General features: G+C 41.0%; 1 protein-coding gene across 8 annotated transcripts in view; it reads left to right on the top strand.

Annotated features, from left to right (window-relative positions):
• Nucleotides 1-1,915: 1,915 nt before the first annotated feature.
• tns2a (tensin 2a) overlaps nucleotides 1,916-20,664 on the top strand; it is an 83,642-nt gene continuing 64,893 nt past the window's right edge. For 3 of the 8 annotated variants that reach the window (XM_034196459.1, XM_034196457.1, XM_034196456.1), the window contains exon 1: nucleotides 1,918-2,653. In XM_034196459.1, the coding sequence (XP_034052350.1) occupies nucleotides 2,522-2,653 (132 nt within the window). In that variant the 5' untranslated portion in view covers nucleotides 1,918-2,521. Of the gene's footprint in view, nucleotides 2,654-16,813; nucleotides 17,111-20,664 lie in introns of those variants that run through there. The other 5 variants (XM_034196463.1, XM_034196462.1, XM_034196461.1 and 2 more) reach the window with 3 other exon arrangements.

Below are 20,664 nucleotides of genomic sequence, written 5' to 3'. Positions count from 1 at the left end.
TTATTTAAATGTATACAGTTCTGTTTCATATAGGTGTAGTCTCTCTCTTTATTTCCCCCTCAAAGTGCACCAGATTGATGCATTTAAGTCCAACATTTAAAAAAAAATCTTACCGGGGAGCATGCCCCCGGACCCCCCTATAGGATTTGAGGTCCACCTCCACTTAAAATATGTTCACATAGGTTCCTAAATAAATGTGCACATTTTTAAAAATAGTAACCCATGTCCATATGTTTATTTTTGAGTAGTAGATTTAGAGGGCTATCACTACGGGCAGCAATGCTGTAACAATTGACAAATAAATCCAGAAAAATGGCACAAAAAACTGGTAGTGGCCTGGCTGGGTGTATAATTCCCGGCCTGACTTATTGTCCCAGTCCGGCCCTGGATGTGAGTGTAACCAGTGCACACACTCTTGGCATGTATATCCTCGGTCTGTGGCCCAACAAATATGTTATTGCTGTGCACTTGTCCGAAATTCCTCAAGTTATGCAAGGTTCAAGATACAAAAACAGATGCTTGGACCAGGCAAAAAGGGCCAAGGTTGTTTAGCAAAATTCGATGTATTTTACAATGCTGATTTAGTGCCATTGGTGACGATGGAACTTGATAAGTGAAATCAAATCTTCAGTTAAAGAAGCTCTGACATATGAGGAGGCTTGGGTGGCGTCACCAATGACATCATCACAACTGTGTCTATTTCTGTGCAGCTTTGTTTCTTCAGCTTTTGTTTCTCCATTACAATCCCTTCTCTTTCTCCCTGCCTCTCCATATATGGGCTTGGTTTATCTTGTCTATATAAACTCTTGTCTAACTTGTTATCCTTGCTCTCCCTCCTATCCTCCTTATCAAAAACTCCTTGAAATATGTCGTTAATCTTCACTGTTCCAGAGTCAAACTGATTTCTGCCAAGACCCCTGACGTGCCAAGTATGCTGCAACAGAAGGTAGCCAAGTCTTTGCAGAAAAATACTTTTTTGTATGAGTTCTATATCAGTACAGTACCAAATCTTCTAATCAAATTATATTTGGATCTTTCTTTTGATTTAATACGCAAAGGAAGATGTCTCAGTCCGCAAATACCTGCCGTCTTTATGTTCCGTATGCAAAGGCAAGACCTTGGTGGGACCTGAGTTGATTAGAAGGAGTTCATTTTGTGGCATGTAAAACCAATGGGGGGGTTAGTTGTAAACGCTGTCTGCAGCCTGAGCTCATGTCTGAGACCTTGCCTGAAAGACATGAATAGAGGGGAGAGGTAAAAAGGAAAAAGGAGGGGCTGGAAGGGGGTCTAAGAGAAACAGGACTCAGGGTAAGGGATTGATGGTATGGTAAAGTAGGAAAAGGAAGAACACCTGGAAGGCTTGTCTGGGGCAAAATGCCTAGGACAACAAGACTGTCTCAATACTGGTTTCTGTCTAAAGAGAGAAAATAAAGACCTGGGACGAAGAAGAAGAAAACAAATGTAGAGAAAAGAGGGAATGTAGAGCGTAAATACAAAGAAGGGGAGGGGTGTTTTTGGAGGCGTGTCAAGAATTTGCCTTTTAAGGGGTACAGTCACTCTTCCAAGCCTTGTGAGCTCTGGGTTAGCAGCCAAAACACTCTAGGGAGAAGAGATAAACAACAGCAAAGAGGCTGTGAGGACCAGAAACATGAGCGATGCTAATGTTTTTAGAAATGCTATAAATTCTCTTTATGTGCTCCTTTACAATCCAGGCAGAAAACCAATATACCAATATGCAGCTTACATTCCTTTATACATCATTTTTTATGTTAGGTAAATTCTGTGGTGTAAGGGACCGGATTGAAACACACTTGTAAACAAGAGAAGGCTCAGTCCATTCTGAATCACCGCAGCATTCCAACAGCTGCCCTCACTGTTTGGTTTTCTTGGTTGTTTTCTACAATACCAACAATGTATTGGCCGAGCTAAAAACAGGGGCTGCCTGTATCTGGGAGCAGGAAACTGCCGAGGAGGAGAGGGTGGATGGGTGGGGGTGAGAACAGAGAGGTAATTGTATATGTAAGAGTGAGGCAACCCTAGAAGAGAGGTAGAAGCAGGAGAGAGGAGGAAGGGAGAGACGCTGTTCTTGGGATGGGAGGACTGGGACAGGGGAAGAGAAGCAAGAAGAAAGAAGCAATGAAGGAGAGTGCAGAGATGTATTGAGTGGTATCGTCTGCTCAAAAACAGATAGAAATTAGTGCCTAGGAAAGTTTGGGTGTGTGAAACAAAGAAGAGAGGGGGTGGAGGCAAAATCCACATGTGAGTGCAGCAAGTTGGAAAGAGAGGTAAAAGTGTGTGGAGAAGGGAGGAAGGGAAACAGCAAGAGCATGCAGAGTGTATCCTTCCCTCTGTCCCCGTAGCAAGAGCCAGGAAAAGGGGAAGGTCCTCCCTGTCCTCTCTCTGCAGCTGACAAAAACATCTGCCCAGAAGCCCGGGGCCGGACAGAGCGGGAGAGAGGACAGAAGAGAGGAGGAGGTTTAAAAAAAAAAAAAGGTCCAGCGGCCAGGAGCCGGTCACCTATATGGGTTGCGTCCTGAGTTCAGACTGGTGTGGGGAGGAAGAGGTGCAACCAGTGGTGGCTGTTGGCAGGAACCCATCTCTGAAGAGAAGGAGTCTGGAGAGGAGTGAGAGCGCCAGGATGAGGCTGACAAAGGTCAGTGTGCACGCAGTGTTTACATGAGTGTGTGGTGACATTTTAAATAAACATGGTCCCTGTAATGGGGCAGGAATCTGTTGATATGCACGTGCGCGGTGACTGTGATTACAGTTAATATGACGCAGGTTGCAATTTCTTGGCTGAGTGAGAATACATTATTTGGGATTATATGTAAGATTTATGCACAATAATACACAATGACTATATTTAATTTAGGCCTTTATATTATTGGCATGATTCTTTTTTATTATAGAGCCCTTTGCTATTCCTGGTTTTCCACATATAATAATAATAGCTTCATAAACCCATTTTCCAAAAGACTATCTTGAGTATGATGATGAAAAATGCCATGACCTGTGTTGTGATTGGATTAAAGTACTGGCATCTGTTTTGAACATTATTTTGGCTATTATCTAACAGAACAGCTTCATAAATAAATCCCAATAAAAAGCCACATTTTGCCAAAGTCAAAGTTATGATACTGGAAAACTAGAGGAACAATTGGCTTTGTGTTTATTGCATGTCTTCCATGTGAAATATCATTGCACTGACTGTGTATTCATATCATTTATATGTCTCTTAGATACCAAATATCAGATTTTTCTTGCAGTCTTTGACACGCAGAAATGTTCTTATTATACTCAATAAAGTCTTTGGGAACATGGAACTTAATTTAAAGTCACAAAAGAAGACATTTATAGTATGCTAAGAAAAATGATAAATCTGCATTCTGGGAACAACGAAATTAAATTGTCCTTGTAGTCTGTTTACAGGTGTTGTACAGTGCAACTGAACATGTGAAAAAAAGTACTTCAATCAGGAGAGACGTGATGTATGAAATACATGTTTATTACCGGACACATAATATGAAGGAATAATGATTGACGGATTACAACAAGTGAATGAAATGATGTTTGGCGATTAGGCCCCGGTTTGCAGGATGATCATTCAGGAGGGGAAAACCGCTCCGATGAACCCCCCGGGGTCTAGACACTGGTGGTGGTGATAAGTAGTTCGGTCTGGTCTGGAGGGAGAAGGCGAAGGGGTGGAGGAGGGTTGTGCGTTGACACCTGAAATGACAACTGACAGAGAGGGAAGAGCAGATTTAAAGGGGTTAGCGCAGTGGTTCTCAAACTTTTTCTGTCAGGCCCCCCCTTTGGAGAAAAAAAAAAGTCGGGCCCCCCCCAACACACATAGTCAGGCTCAGTGGCGGCGCCAGAGACTTTTTTGGGGGGTGCTGTGGGGTAGCTTGACGTTTCATAGAGGGTGCTCAAACATTTAGGGTTTCCCATTAATGTACCGGTCGCTACAGTGGAATTTTCTACTGCAACACTCTCCACACGCACATACACAGTGTTCCCGCAACTGTTACAACGAAGGCTCGATAATCAGCTCACGGCATATAGGTGTAAGCAGGGGTAACGTGCTATTTTTATAGGTGGTGTGTGGACACATTGAGAGCAAAATGAAGAGATCTATGGATACCTCTCTCAACACCCAGATGAAACGGAACTGTAAACAGATTTACTTTTTCTTTATGGATATTTTACAAATCACCCTTTTAAACTTTATTCTTTTTTTAATGTCATATAGTATTTCATACCTGTTTTTCATTTATTCTCTTATTTTTTTATAACTATAATGATCATATAAATGTGTGCCTCGGAAATAATTGTTTACATTAATGGTGACCAAAACGTTTGAGACCCACTGAGATAACAATGAGAGAGTCCTTTAGCTCACTGAGTCTCTCAGTCTGACAGGAGAGGACTCTCCTCCACTTTGTTGTTGAAAAAACTCCTTATATCCGTTAGCGTAGCTCGTTAGCTCCAGAAGCTAAGAACAACAATCTCCGGTACCGGTGCGCTCTCTCTCTCTCTCGCGCACACAAAATGGCTCGTTCCACACACACAGAGACCCAGACGTAATAGTACTGTACTGTATCATATTATTTTCGAATCAATAATTTTTCAAATTATGATTTTTTTATTTTTTTTTTATATAACCATTTTTCCTCCTGGTCTCTCGCGCCCCCCCTGGCATGCCTCTGCGCCCCCCAGGGGTGGCGCGCCCCACACTTTGAGAACCACTGGGTTAGCGGGTGTGATTGGCTAGCCGGGTAGTAAGGCCCCTGATCACTTAATGGGAGAGGAGAGAGTATTGAAATGACGTGTACCACCAGAGGATATTGGTCTTCCTGATTGAACTTGCGCTGAGCTACATTTGGATACAGACACAGCTGTGTGAAATATGAAAAATGTCCTTGAGTGATGTCACTTGACTCAGTGTTGGATGGGTCTGTTGACTTCAAGTTTGAAATAAATTGGGGTTGGGAAGTTAGCCCTGAGGCTAGCAGCTCAAAACTTTGTTTGACACTGCTAGCACCCAGAACTCAGACTGAACCGTTGACATGCAAGTTGGGTAGTGTAGGGACCAGGTATGGACAGGGGAAAAGAACACAAAAAAACACAATATCTCGGATTCTGTGGCACCAATGTTTTATACTTTTCTGAAAGTGTCAGTTCTTAATCCGTCAATGTTTTGCCAAAAAATGTAATACCATATTGATAAATTCTCATTGAACGTTTGATTATTCAGCATAATTCAGAAGTCAAAACAACAGAAGAGCATATTTAAAATGTATTTTTGGTTGATCCAAAGATATTTCCAAGCTTGATTAGAATTGAGTAAAGCCACTGGTCATGTTATATTTGTAATACCTGATGGGAAATTCCCTTTTCCTGCTGCCCTCAGGTCAAAGGTCAGCATTAGCTTAGCATCATGTGGTCAGCCAATTTCAGATCCACGTGTGATAGAAAAGTGCCACCCAAAAATAATTATTTCCTTAAATTTGATCAAATTCCAATGTGATATTAGTGTTATTCCGCTCTCATGACATGTGCAGGAGATCTGAAGAAACTTGAAGAAGTGATTGTTTATATTCTCACAAGGAGCGTGTGTGTCTTATTTGGCCCTTGATTTGAAAGATGATGTGGATGACGATGGCTTCTCCGAGCTGCTGGCACATCTGTTCAGAGACAATGGCAGTGTTGTGAAGACCACAGCACTGCTGGGGAATTACCATCATGTCAACAGAGGCAGGCTAGCTAGCTTGTCTTAAGCTGCTATTAGCCATCAAGAGAACATTGAAGACTTGTGTCCAATAGTTTACATGACATTTGATTACATACAGCTTTTAGTCTCTGTAGCTTTTTTATCCAGATGTGAGAGTGTTTGTGTTCATTTTTCTAAATGTGCATGTCTTGCATCTGGGCTTGTGTGTGTGTGTGTGTGTGTGTGTGTGTGTGTGTGTGTGTGTGTGTGTGTGTGTGTGTGTGTGTGTGTGTGTGTGTGTGTGTGTGTGTGTGTGTGTGTGTGTGTGTGTGTGTGTGTGTGTGTGTGTGTGTGTGTGTGTGTGTGTGTGTGTGTGTGTGTGTGTGTGGTTGTGTGTGTGGTTGTGTGTGTGCTTGGTTGCACCACAGTCCCAGTGGCTCAGTATCACATGTTGAACAGCGTGGGAATGAGGAGCCCTCTGGACCACGTCATCCTGACCCCAAACAGGATTGTGGGAACCAGTTAGATCCCACTCACTATCCTAAATGTCCCATCTATTTATGGTCATACTTTAATTTACTTGTTTTTCCTTTCTTGTTTTTATCATTTCATGCTTTTTTCTATGGGCCAATCGTAGGTGTTGGAAGATAAGATCTGGTTAAGTGAGAACTTAACCAGAATGTGGCTTGGCTTTACTTTGTTTTTACCCATGCATAAACCATACACATACCCAGTCAGATTCATGCCAAGTACTTACTGGAAACACTTGGCCACAGATAATGATGTTCCACATGTTGTTCACATTGCATAAAGTACTGGGTGTTATGTCAGGAACAGGGAAAGAGGATGTTTTTATCACATGTGTTTTCTTATTAAAGAATCATTTTGAGATATCTTTCCAAAATTAACTGTTTCTTTACCTACAACAGATTTGCTTCGGTTTTCAGGGTGTGGTCAAAACACATCCTTCATTTAGCCAGGAATGGTTTTGTGATTATTGGGGTTATTTTTTTAATAATAAAACTTGTAGCTAATTACTGGATTAGCCTAAACTTGGGAATTCACTTCACTGCCTTGCTGCCAAATGTTTCTTGAGAGTTGTTGATAGAGAGTAGCTGAGCAATAAATACCCTGTTCTTCTGGAACGGGTCTGCTCTCGGTTCCGAGAGTAAGAACAAAACATGGAGTAGTAGCGTTTAGCTATTATGCCCCCACAATCTGGAACAAACTGCCTGAATCATGCACGTCCGCAGAAACTCTTACTATTTTCAAATTGAGACTGAAAACATATCTTTTTGCCGCTGCTTTTAATGGAACTGCTTTTAATTGAACTGCTCATATTCACACTGCAGTTTGCTTTTTATTCATGTATTGTATAACTGTTGTGTTTATCTTATTATCTTTGCCTTTTAAATGCCTGTTGTAAAATGTCATTATATAATGTGTTTTTACTGTATTTATTCATAAATGTATTTTATTTTATTTTGTAAAGCACTTTGAATTGGCGCGTACTGAAAGGTGCTATATAAATAAACTTGCCTTGCCTTAAAATGGATTCCTCAAATAAACAGGGTCTGATGGACATACAAAAAAGTCCATATGGTTCTCTTTTGAAATATAATAAAATAAAAGAGCACAAACCCTGCAGAATGATGTTGAATTAATGTGAAATAAATCAGAGTAGACAAGCCTCAGGCAGAAGTAATGAAACTGCCAACTTGGGGTTCTGTTGTAAAAATATTTGTTCTGATCTGTCCAATTTTGTGTTATGATCACAAACACATTATACTGGCATTGAATGTTACATTTTTTAAATATCTGGCCGTCATTACAATAAACGTGTATTAAATACACCCACATAAACAAGACAAGAGTCTGGGAGTCATTAATGGAACTACTTAGCAGTTGATAATATTATGAGATGTGAAATATTAAACACAGCCGCAGTTGTGGGATCTTTTTAGCCACGAAAGCAGCAGGGCTCTAGAGTCTAGTCTAGTCCATACAAAATCTATTTAAACAGATATCTGATTGCACAACCTGTACGCAATGGGACACAATATTAGTCATGGAGGCTGTCTGGTTTCTATTATTAGTCCAATTTCTACTGACCGATCATATTTGATCAGGTTTTGGGTTCATGGAGGTAAACAGTCTGTGTGTAAAGCAAAAGAGGCAGAACGACTTAGCTGAAATGCAATCTTAGAACCCACATGCATTCGTCTGTTGACAACGTAGGTATTCATTAACTTAAAATTAGCGTGTAAACTGGCCACTTGTCAAACAATCCAGTCATAGACTTTGTTACATTACAATTACAACTCCTCTTTGCGTTTGAAGACTAGGGTTGCGTTCCAATAGTCCATTTAGCTTAGGAACCTTCCTAACGGAGTGAAATGACCCGGAAGTCCCTCAGTGGCAGCCATGATAAGAGCCGTTCGAATTCTCTAAATGAAAGGAAAGGAGGTTTCAAACTTCCTTTATAACCTCCTTTAGCTTAGGAACCACTGGACCTCCCTTGACGAAAGGAGAGGAGAAAATGCTGCCCCACAATGCATTGCAGCCGCAGCATTTGCCGTCACTCAACAGTCGGCCGTTCACGGAAACAACCGATTATGACCGAGAAATTATATCATGAACGTTACGGTGCTTATTAAGCATTTTAAAACGTATGTGGTAAGTTGCCAAAGTGCTTTGTTTTGAACGTTCATCAGTATTATAATCAAAGAGAAATATGAACGTTAGTTTTTACTGAAATGATCAAATAAAGTCAACATTTCACTGAGCTGTGTGGGGTTTGTTCAACTTTTAAAAGATGTTTGAATGGTGATATACACAGTGATAGATGTTAAGGACTAACGTTTATAATAAATACATTTGTATTTATTTTAAGATCTTTAGTTCATACAATAATACGTATTGGGATCATTTGTATTAATGTGGACCGGAGGGAGAGGGTGACGAGCATAAGTTTCACTTTCCTTTTTTATTTCAATTCCAACTTTGGTCATGAAGAATATGTTTCTCTGTTGTCCACGTTCATAAAGCATAAAGCAACAGCATCAGAGCACGGTGCAGATTCTCTAGATGAGTTTACAGTAGTCCCTCGTTCTTATTAAACATCCATGTTGTAGTCCGCTGTATAGAAAACTGTAGTTTCCATAGTTTCCCCACAGCAGCAGACGCACATTCATGACGTCCGCTGGCGCATCATAAACACGTCGGATAGTGAAAGTGCAGTCGGATTCTCGAAAGTACCGCGGTCTCTTCTCCTAAATCCTTTTGAATTCTCCTATCCACTATCCCTTAACCCCGTGACGTTTCACTCAGAGGTCAAGGAATAGGAGATAGGGTTGGAATTTAGGAGCTGATTTTTGGATTATCGGAACGCAACCTAGGACTGTTAACAATGACTAGTGCAGGCATCCTCAAACTACGGACTCCGGTCCGGATCCGGACCGAACCACCACTGTCTCCGGACTCTGAGCAAATTATACTTTTAATATGTATTATCTCTCTGTATTATATGTGAGACATCGCCACATCGCATTCGCAACGAGTCAAAATTCTCCGCTATGTCCACTGCAAACAGCGCTCTGCATGTCTGACTGTTCCACTGTGTTCCACCTGTGTGTGTCAACGCTTTGGTCCAATCACATTCAGCATCCAGTCAGCGTTTTTTTCCCCCAAACAATCTGCGAATCAGAGGCACAGTAGGGCGGGTCTTCGCGGAATGCGAGTGGGAAAAATGTGTGTGTCTCTTTCAACCTGTCTAAGTCAGAGCAAGAATTAAAAAAAAAAAAATTCAGAGCGAGAGCTAACAGCTCATCTAGTTCCATCTGTACTGTAGCTAGTAGCCTAGTTTCACCTACCGGGGTGGCAACTGACACCCTAAAAATAGGCCTTGCCACCCCAGCTGCCACCCCAGTTGGCAGCTTTGTTTTGAAAGAAAAGTTGTGGATCATCGGACATTTATGAGAGAAAGTCTCTAATGTCCGAGTGCAAGTGAATGCAGCACAAGATGCACGTCATGTAACCCCTCCCCCGGTCCTGGCGCGAGCGTGGACATACGATTGGCGGCGATTTCATTTTGAACTGGACGGCGCAAAACGAGAAGCATTCAGACCCAAGCACTGAAGGAATGAGGTATTTGCGGTCTGACAGAGAAGAGACTGTCAGTTTGGCTGTACTCAGCATTGAATCAAAACGCACTAAAGCTGTTGATCTTAATACGTTTGTGAGGCGTTTTGCTGAACAAAATGGTAATCGCCGCATTCAGCTGTAATAGACATGTCAACTTGATGCTCTGCTCACGGATGAGCATACACAACTATTAAGATGATGACCTTACGTGTGTAAATATATTTTTTTCTTTGAGGGGGTCTGCCCCCAAAAAACTGTTTTAAGTCCTGAGAAAGTCAAATAAGACGGTGTGTAAAACTACACTGCCCAGCCAAACAAAAGTAACCACTTTGATTGAACTAGGCCAGTAGGTAAGGACTTTCCACTGGATAATAACTGCAGTATAAAATAATGCATGACTGAAGTGATGGAGACCATGTTGAAGGGAAACAAAAAGAGGAAATAACAGGTCAAATCAAGCAAATCCCCTGTCAGATTCCACAGAAACCAGAAGAACATAAATACTGGCTGGTGATTTGATTAATCAGCTTTGTGATGGAATAAAAAATGCACAGTGCATTTCCTTAGCTGTGGGTGAGTCCACTGACACCACTGACAATGCTCAGTTGCTGGTGTTTGTGAGTTGTTATGATGAGGCAAAGGGGGAGTTTGTTGAAGATGTGTTGGGCCTGACGAACCTCAGTGGACACACAAGGGGAATACATTTATAAAGCACTAATGGGAATGCTGAATGAAAGAGGGTGCAGCTGCCTTTATTCATAACTGTGCAGCTCTTACACTGCGACTCTGAGGGGTCAAGCACAGACACAATAACAATGAAAACTGCTGCATACAGATTATTTTTGTTTTTGCAACCTCGTGTTAAGAATCTTGTTGCAATTGTTTAAAAGTTTGAATGACCGTAATAAACGGACCTTTGTCTTATTGAAACATTTATTTTGGACCTTTAAGATTTGTATTTGAGTACCCCTGGACTAGTGCATAGAAAAGGAAGTCTTGACTCGGAAATCAGTTGACTAAACCGGAACCCTCAACAGATTGACTATTGCCCCAAGTGGCCAGATCGTAGGCTCGTAGCCAGAGTCATAGCTATTACATTCCGAGATTGGTTCATCAACTACTTTGGTCCAGACTGAAATATTGACAATTTGAAGGATTGCTTTGAGATCTTTAAGACCTACTGTTATCTGAAAGAAAAGACATCACCAAGTTCTACATGTGTTACTATTCTGGTGAAGCTTCAGAAATTCGATTCCAATCTTTTTGCGAAACAAACAATCAATTGTGCTTCTTTCGGCTTCTGTCCAAGGACTGTGTTTTTCCTTAATGTTGTCCTCTATAGCACTCTGCTGCTATCAGCATGGATTCTGCTCAGCCAATCTGTTTTGCAAAAGTGTAATTTCATGTGGGGTGTGTTTGCAGTTGCAACATTTTAAAGTAAATCTGTCCAAAATATGTATTTGGGTTTGGAGTATATTGTGGGACTGTTTGATTGCCAAAGTAATGCTTTGTGGCCACCAGTCTGAACAAAGCTTTAGTCCTTAATTAAGGGGTAATATGTAGATCTCTTTATCTGTAATGTAATATTTCTCAATTCCTATCTCTACAGTTTCAAAACGTAGTTTTGCCCAGCGACATAGTCATTTTCCAATTATTGTACTCTAGAAAGTCGAGTTAATTCTCTTTCAAGCTGCTTTTAGTCACCACAGAGGATGCACATTTTAATTTGTTATCCAACTAGCTTTGCTTATTTTTGTGATTGTTGTGGAGTCCAGAAATACATAGAGGGCAGGCGTTGTGACAGCGGTTTTGAATATATTTGTCTTGCTTCCCTGTAATTTCTCATGAGCAACAAAGTTTATATTGGCCGTGACCAATACTGAAGCCTTGAGCCACAGGCATTCACTAGAAACACACTTGCAAAACAGGAAGGAACACTGACGGGCTGGGGTTAAATATAGACCCCCCTAGAACATCCAGAATAAAACAAAGAAGGGTAAACTAGACATCTACGTAATTCTCACACTCCTGCACGTAAGAAAAAAGATGAATTACTATGTAAACCCCAGTCTGGGGATGTGGCTGACTAGATTCCTGTGGCTTTAAAACAATGATCCGTCCCAAATTCAGCAGGATTCGGGGAATTATTGTCGCTGTGTTAGTAGCGGGCACAAAGATGAAAGTTGAACAAGGGAAAAAGGAAAGACATAAACCATTTCCTCCCACAGTTAGTCTGCAAACCCCCCCCATCAAATCCCAGCACCACCCTTAAAAGAAACACCCCAAAGCAATATGCACTCAAAAATGTCTAGTTGACATTTGCCCAAGTTTTGGGTCTCTGGGTTCGAACAGCATAACTGGCTATTGGCTAATGGAAAGGACTTTATTTAACTCATCGGCACAATAAATGTGAACATGTGCTCGAGGGCTCATCAGTATCTTTGTGTCTCACCCACGGCTTTCTCGCGCTTTTGCTCCTTCAACAGCTGCACCTTATCAGCCTTTGGCGTACTGCTGTCTTACACAATCCTTCGTCAAGCAACTCAGACCCCTTTTCTAGCCTCCTCCTCCTCTTCCCCTCATTTCCTCTTGGCCCTGGTTGCAACTCTGTCCCCCTCTTTCTCATTTACCTCCAAGCATGATCCAAGTCCTTCCACCTCCTCCAATCTCTAACTAGGACTAGAACACCTGGAATTCGTGCAATATTTCAAGAAGTATACCAATCCCAAACACCTTGCATTGGGTGAGGTCATTCAGAGTTTTTGTAGGTACAAAGAAAAATTGTCTCAGAATTCATGCCATATGTTTGCAAAAGCGTGCCCCCTTTTTCTCCATCCCTTCCAACACAACCCTCCCCCACTTTACTCAACCCCTCATTCCAATCCCAAGACCAGCTTCCTGTCTCTCAGGGTCCCTCAGTATTACGTCTTGTATTGCATGTGGTCTCCCTGCACCTCCCAATTACCTTTCTCCCCACCTTACTACTTTGTTCTCCACCTCTTAATCCATCTATACCCCCCTTACTCTTGTACCCAATCCACAAGAAAGGGAGCTGAACATTCCACAAACAATTAAACTCCCCAAGAACCAATCCATCAACTTTTTTCTCAGTCAAAGCCGGGAATTCTTGGGTTATGAGAGAAAGGAATGGAGTGCATTACTGCACGTGTTGTTTGGAGCGTTTACTGAAGAAGTTTCACACTGATTGGCGGGGATATACTGTACCTGGATGCCAATCTAACACATATGGAAGTGACTAAGAGATTTAAGGCTGCAGACAGAAATAATGCTCGATGCATTAGGAGTCTGAGGCTGGGGAATAATACTGGCTAACGATGTAAGAAGGGCAACTGGAAAGGAATGAACCTCTGTGCAGTGTGCACACATGGGCATATACATATAATCACAACCATAAGCATGTGCAGATTGCTGGGCAAGGGGTCAGAGATGTATATCGCCATGTTTGATGTCAGGAATGTTTTTGCTTGTTACGATTGTAGAGCTCTTAAAAACATGCAAAAAATGCTTTCTTCATGTAATTTCCAACACTTCAGCAACATTCACTGTACCAAAAGGTGAGTTAATCTCTGTATTGAGGAATTTTTAAGTGATATTTTACTTGGTGCATTGCTTTTATTTCACCACTAGGCGCTGCTACTAACACAGTAGTCGGTCGCTACTCAGCAGCAGTGTTAATGCAGATGTTAAAAAAGGCACATCTGTTTGAGTGGGTTGGGGGTATATTGAACATGGGTACCGACCACACATGACGACCCAAGAGAGCAACTTTTGAGCAGTGATTTCCAAATAAGGTACTTGTAAACGCAGATGATACTTTAGCAGTTAGCAGTGGGGTACATGGAGAAATATATATTATTTTTAAGAATAATATAGTCTGATATTTGCTGTGATGGGATAAGTGCACACTTCTTTTACTTCGGTAAAAACAGCAAAAAGGTGGTGTAGGTTGAGGTGTAAGGTGGTGTAGAAAAACAACAAGACTGTAAGTGTACAAACATATAAACATCAAAATTAAATTAAATTAATATTTATTTTATATATTACTTATAATAATGCTGGGTACAGTAGCTTGTCAATCCCCACCCACGAAAAAACAAGCTTTATTGAACTATCAATATTTATTTATTGTTGGATTTGGTATTGTTAATCTGAATCTGCTTAGTAACTAAAGCTGTAAGATCTGAAAAAAAGACAAAAAACGTTGAAAAAATCACAATAAAAATATCCCCTCATTATATTTATGATATCATACTTTAAAATCAACACAAATGAAAACATGTAGAAAAAAAGGAGAAGAAAAGAAGGGTAGAAGAAAGAAGAAAAAGAGTTGAGCATTTAAATACTTTCTGTTTAGTCAACATTCATTTCATACGATATTTAATTACACACATGTCTGTTAATTAGGTACTTACTGACGTACAGTATATTGAGGAGGAGAGAAGGAGGCCCAGAGCCACCCTCTGCAAATGGGGCCCATAATTAAATACGCCTTAATTTGTGTGTGTGTGTGTGTGTGTGTGTGTGTGTGTGTGTGTGTGTGTGTGTGTGTGTGTGTGTGTTTGTTTACATGCTAAGATTTTACGCCTCTTCTACTATTTTTTAACAAAGTCACACCCAGATCCACCCACTATACCAGGGGTGGGGAACCTTTTTCCTCTCAAGGGCCATCTCAATTTTTCAACATCCTCCGAGGGCCTTACAAATGATTGAACTCAACCTCTGCTTAAAAAAACTAAAATCACAGCCCATTCATTTGGCCTTTCTTTCATGCTTTGCAAAGGAAAAGCAACCTCTTAATCCAGATATTTTACCATGACTCGCATGCATGTGCACGGTTGTGGCATGACCACCCAAACAGAAAGATATGGACACAAGATGTGTGCAAATGTATTTAATATCCCATGTGAGCATGATTTAAGTGGGGGGTTGACCTAATCTCCTCTAGGGGGGTCCGGGGGCACGCTCCCCCGGGAAGATTTTTTTTTAAATGTTGAAGTTAAAAGCTTCAATCTGGTGCAGTTTGAGAGCAACATTAAGAGATCTATGGATACATCTCTCAACACCAGTGGCGTAACTATTGACGGTGCAGCCGGTGCAACGCACCGGGGCCCAGAGCCAGGCAATTTTTTTTATTTCGGGGCCCCAATGGCATTGGCCGGTTCATGCAGTCTTCAAAGTAACCAAGCAACCTAAATTAATTTGTAATTTGTCTGGCAGCAGCAAGTTCGGCAGCATACAAAATTGAAATAGCCTGCATATCATGTACAGCAAACCAAAGCACAAGAGCGGCTCTCAAAGAGAAAGGACAAGAGAGAACAAGGAGATGTAACGGCTAAACTTACAAAATTAGACTGTTTTTTTTGTCATACATCGTCCTCGAAATCTCGATTAATTCTGAAGTGATTGTGTGATTAGTTCGCTGCGCCGTTGTCAGGCTGTGGTGGTATGAGGCCAGGGTAGGCTGTTGTTGATAGCCTACATGTGGCTTCTAAGTGGTTGTGTGTGTCCGTGCGTGTGTGAACGTATCAGCATGCGCTTATGTTTGGGGCGATGGGAGGTGGGGGGGGCCCAAAACAATATTTGCAACTGGGCCAATCACAACCTTGTTACGCAACTGCTCAACACCCAGAAACAGAACTGTAAGCAGATTTCTTTTTCTTTATGGATATTTTACAAATCACTCCCCTTTTAAACTGTATTCTTGTTTATTAATAACAACTTTTTTTTACTATCATATAGTATTTTATACCAGTTTTTCACCTTTATTCTCTTATTTTTTACAACTATATTGATCATATAAAGATGTGCCTTTGATTGTAGAAAAAGCTTCATATTTGTTAGCATAGCTAGCTAACCAGATGCTAATAACAACAAAGTTATTGACTGTATGACAGATGAACAGATGCCACTGGGTTTTCAACTAAAGACACAGCCACGCAAAAACTGCGGCATGTGTAAAGCTCCTTATGGGTAGGCTACTGCAATTTGTGAAGTGCCGGAGCAGCGTTCCGGTGCTCTCCGGCAGAACTACACTCCTGTCAGACGAGACATAATACCACGTGATGACACGTTAGGCTCGTGTTGTGTCAAGGACCTTGACCTTGGCCAGGAAAAACAGGCACTCCTTGTTTAATTATTTTGCGGTCTAGATTTCTTTAATTTTTTTTTTTTTGCGTGTGTTTATACATTTCCTCAAGGGCCGTATCAAATGGTCTCGCGGACCGTATACGCCACGGCATGGAGGCCGGAGGTTCCCCACCCCTGCACTATACCATCATTTTGATCTTGTTATGAATGACAGAACTGATTCTGTGGTTATCTAATTACAGATTTTTACATTTAAACCAATGTCCAACTACTCTAAAGACCCTAACATTACACAATCCCATCACAAATGTATTTCAGAAGCTGTAAAGTAAATAATATCTGATTTAAAAAAAGCTATGAAACGTTTTATAGCACAATCTGACTTTAAGCCATGTTGGATAAACTACCATCTTATATCTGCTCCCTGATCTCTCGGCGAATTTAAAGTACTTATTGCCTGAGATCGCATGCTGTGGTTTTATTAAATGTGCCAAGTGCTAGGACTGTCTTAGGGAAGAAAGCTTTTAGATGTGCAGCTCCACTAACATGGAACAGTCTGCAAAAAGAATGGAAAATTACCAAGCTAGTACCACTACATGTTTTTAAAGCTCGGTTGGATGCTACAAAATCAGATGCTGTTGGTACCTGTACATGTGGATAGATATGTAAATTGTAATCCCTGTACATTTTGCTGTATGATGTCCTTTTGTTGTTCTGTTGTTTATGTTTGTATGTCTTCTTGTGGAACCTACTGCTGCAGGTCTCCCTTGAAAAAGAGATCATTGATCTCAATGGGATTTTACCTGGATAAATAAAGGTGTTGAATTGAATTGAATTATTCCTTTATATATACAATACAGTCTATGCTTTATTCCTGGGGATATTAGAGCGTTTAATTCATCCAATCACAACTGAGTATCTCTACGCTCCCCTCCAGAAACCGACCAATCAGGGGAGTGTAATCCAGTAATAGTCCACACATGCTTCCAGCCTCCATGTGGCCCCGCCCCTCGCAGCCCCTGTACGGAGGGTGGAACGGGGCAAAGAAAATAAATTACCTCAGTGGCAGGACATGTTACTGATGGTGTTCTCTGAGAATGAGAGGCAGCCTTTAAACCAGGGAATATGATTAGCGGGAAAATGAACAAGGTAAGACTCCAACCTCTTTTGCCTGGAAAGAGTATTTTGCGGTTACTTAAATCCGTTTTTGCAGTTTGGATTAAGAATTTGTGCACATATGATGCTGAGTTTTCATGTGATGGCTGTGCAGGGGCGGCATAACTTAAAAAGCATGCTACCTATTGCCTGTATGAGTTAAGTTTTCTTATGAGTCATTGCCCAACTTTTACAGACTTAATAATGATGTTTAACACTGTAGTTATGCGACTAAAAGAGGGGCTTGTTCTGTGAGAAGTTTCTAGCACTTCATTAAAAGTGACATAAAATGTTCTGAATAGAGTCATATGATGCACTAAGCAGCCCCCCCACTGTTACTGCGTCAGCTACTGTTAATGTCGCCAAGTCATGTTAGAGAGGGGGAGCATGTTTCTCACGAGGGTAGTGTTTTACAATACGAGTATTACATAAACCATGTTTAAACGTATTCATAAGTATAAATATACAGTATTTGGAACATGTTTTATTAAATTCAGTATGATTTAGTAAAAATGTGTCGATGAGTTAGGGGTGGTTTCTATTTCCTTTACATTTCTTTCTAGGTCAAAGGCTAAATAGTCCAAATTCAAGGACAAAAGCTGTCACTCACTTGGCTTTAGCTAATTTGTTTTACCCATCACTCGCAGATTAATACTTCTGTTGTCAGATGAAGACATTATGTGATGATGCAATGAATTGCAATTTGGTCAAAAGCTAGTGCCGTTAAGAAGATTAGGCATGAGCTACACCACAAACCATTTGTTGCTCCCAGCCTTTGTCAGATTGTGATGACAAGCTTTGGTGTGTGCATGTGCATGTGTGTGTGTGCGTGATGCGTGCGTGTGCGTGTGCGCGCGCGCGCGTGTGTGTGTGTGTGTGTGTGTGTGTGTGTGTGTGTGTGTGTGTGTGTGTGTGTGTGTGTGTGTGTGTGTGTGTTGCTGTAATTAGAAATATGCCAAGTATGCATGATCAAACTTGGTGTTGGACCACTCTTTAAGAAGACTGGAGAAAATATATTGGGGCAGATATTTTTCCAAACAGTTACAAAATGTGTGTGTGTGTGTGTGTGTGTGTGTGTGTGTGTGTGTGTGTGTGTGTGTGTGTGTGTGTGTGTGTGTGTGTGTGTGTGTGTGTGTGTGTGTGTGTGTGTGTGTGTGTGTGTGTGTGTGTGTGTGTGTGTGTGTGTGTGTGTGTGTGTGTGTGTGTGTGTGTGTGTGTGTGTGTGTGTGTGTGTGAGATTGTGAGATTGTGAGATTGTGATTAATAGCCATTGCGTGGTTCATACATCTGACCATTACAGTAGTGTTGGCTCCATATCATGGTCCCTTGTCAGAGCTCCTATCCTGCTTTGGGACATGAGGAAAAAAAGCTGTGCATTAACAACAAGATAACATTGTCCAACCTCTCCAACCTCTCCTTTGCTAATAACAGTGGTCATTAGCAGTTTTTCTCCTATGTGAAAAAGATAGGCGACGGTAAGCTGACGTTTTGATCAGATAGGAAAAAGAGATTGTAATTCTAAAACATTTTTGTCTGGGAAAACCTGGCTAAAAACAAACAAAAAACATGCACACTAATAATCTATTATTCCAAAAGAGGACAGTATTCCAAATTTGATACGGGTCATGTAAATAGCATATTCGGTTTAGATATATCGAATAAGGCTCTGTTCCAAAAGTAGTAATATATAGCTTACCTTACAATACGTCACAATAGAGGTTTGACCAAATATGAAATACGAACTGTTTACTGCCGGCCCTAGCAAACAGTTGGCAGGTCTTGGAGGAAATGCATGCCCAAAAGAAAACCCACCAATTATTGTCAGAAGTAAAACCTACAAAAACATGAAAACATCATGAAAGACTTTGATATCAAGAGGTTTTTCACAAATATCCCATCACCAATCTTTTCAAGAAGGTAGTTGGAGAAATAAAACAGGGAGGCTGTGGTTGCACAGAATTGTCAAAACCTCCGCTATTGGTGAAAAATAATATTTTTTGGACAGTTGCATGTTTGTGGAAGAATCTTTTTCATTGGCCATGTAAGGTAATTTGTGGGAATATTGTCTTTCAGTATAAGGACAAAAAATGGTGTGTTAGTGTGGTCAGTGTTGCCTTCCAGAAAGTCAGTGATGTTCTCCACTGGAGATGCTCTCTAAGCAGTACAGTACTGTTGTTGTACTCAGTGTACAGTAGGTATTCCACATTTGTAATGATTGGGTGTAACTGAGAGGTTTGATGGTCCATGATGGCTGTGTTTACTCGGGACGCCCCCTGTTCACTGCCAGGCCCACGACACTGAAACAGAGCCTGGCTCACATTCCCTAGTGCCAGATGCAGTAACACTGACATCTACAGTAGCAGCCATTCACTCCTGCCTGGAAAGTCCTAGAGCTATAAAACAGAATGGATGCCAATGACCAGAGGGAGCAGTAACAGGTTTCCTTGAAAAAGATCTGTCATGGTCTGAGGCTTCAACCTGAACATATCTGGTTCTAACTAACATGCTTAACCATCACTTCATCCCCCTGGATGATGTGATCCACTTACCGAGGCCACTTCATAGAACATTGAGTAACTGTTTGAGGCAAAACAGATGGTACATTTTGCCAGTAAATATCAACAACTGCAGGGGGATGGTGATGGTCCCCTTCCTTTTGGGGAGAAAATGCTCCTTAAACCATTACATTTTAGGATCAAGACTAAGTTTAAGTCTAAGATTAAGGTGTATGGCTTAGGCAAGTATGGTAAGGCTAAGAGGGAATGACCATTTTTTTTAAACATTAGCATTATCAATTAGAAATATAATAAAAGATAATGGTGTTTTTTTAAGTGGATTATGTTTGTGGGCTAGGCCTTAAAAAACATCCATGAGATATTTTCACATATTTGACCAAATATCGCCGTTACCGCGATTTGAATATCACACTAGTTTATATTGCATTTTCACCCCCTAGAAACATCACTGTGTGTTTGTGTTAACAGCAGGAGTCCTAGCAAACGGAAGTGCATCATGCTGACCTCACCTCGGGAACAGGCAGTCTCTGTTCCTTCCACTGCCTGTCCCACCCTTCTGACACACACGTGCACACTCACACACAAATGAATTGACACGTTTATTAACACAAACGCTGGCCTTGATGCCAAAAAATGATGCAGGAACCCAGACCCATGAGAAACACTCTCAATGGAGGGTGGGATTTAGGTATAACAGAAAACACTCACCACTGAAAGACTGTGTGTGTTGGAGTGTAACATACTTCGACAAGCTGACATAACAGACTTGTTGCTTGGCTTGTTATCCATTTCTGATGGATAAATAAATATTTCTGTAAAAAAAAGGAGTCAGGGGATTTTAATTGAAACTAAGGGTCAATTCTGTGTATTTTCCCATGTGTTGATTGTCAATGGGACAACCGTCTATGCTTGTCTTTGCCAGTTCGAAAATAGAAAAGATCTGAGGTTTTAGCTAAAGGAAAAACTAGATTAATACTCCTGAATCTTCCTCAAAACTGTTTGCAGAAGATTTTAATTGTGGGTAATGCATGC

This window comes from Gymnodraco acuticeps, unplaced genomic scaffold, assembly GCF_902827175.1.
Source record: "Gymnodraco acuticeps unplaced genomic scaffold, fGymAcu1.1, whole genome shotgun sequence".
Lineage (NCBI taxonomy): Eukaryota > Metazoa > Chordata > Actinopteri > Perciformes > Bathydraconidae > Gymnodraco > Gymnodraco acuticeps.
Note: the sequence above shows the minus strand (reverse complement) of the source record. Positions and strands in the feature narration are given on the sequence as shown.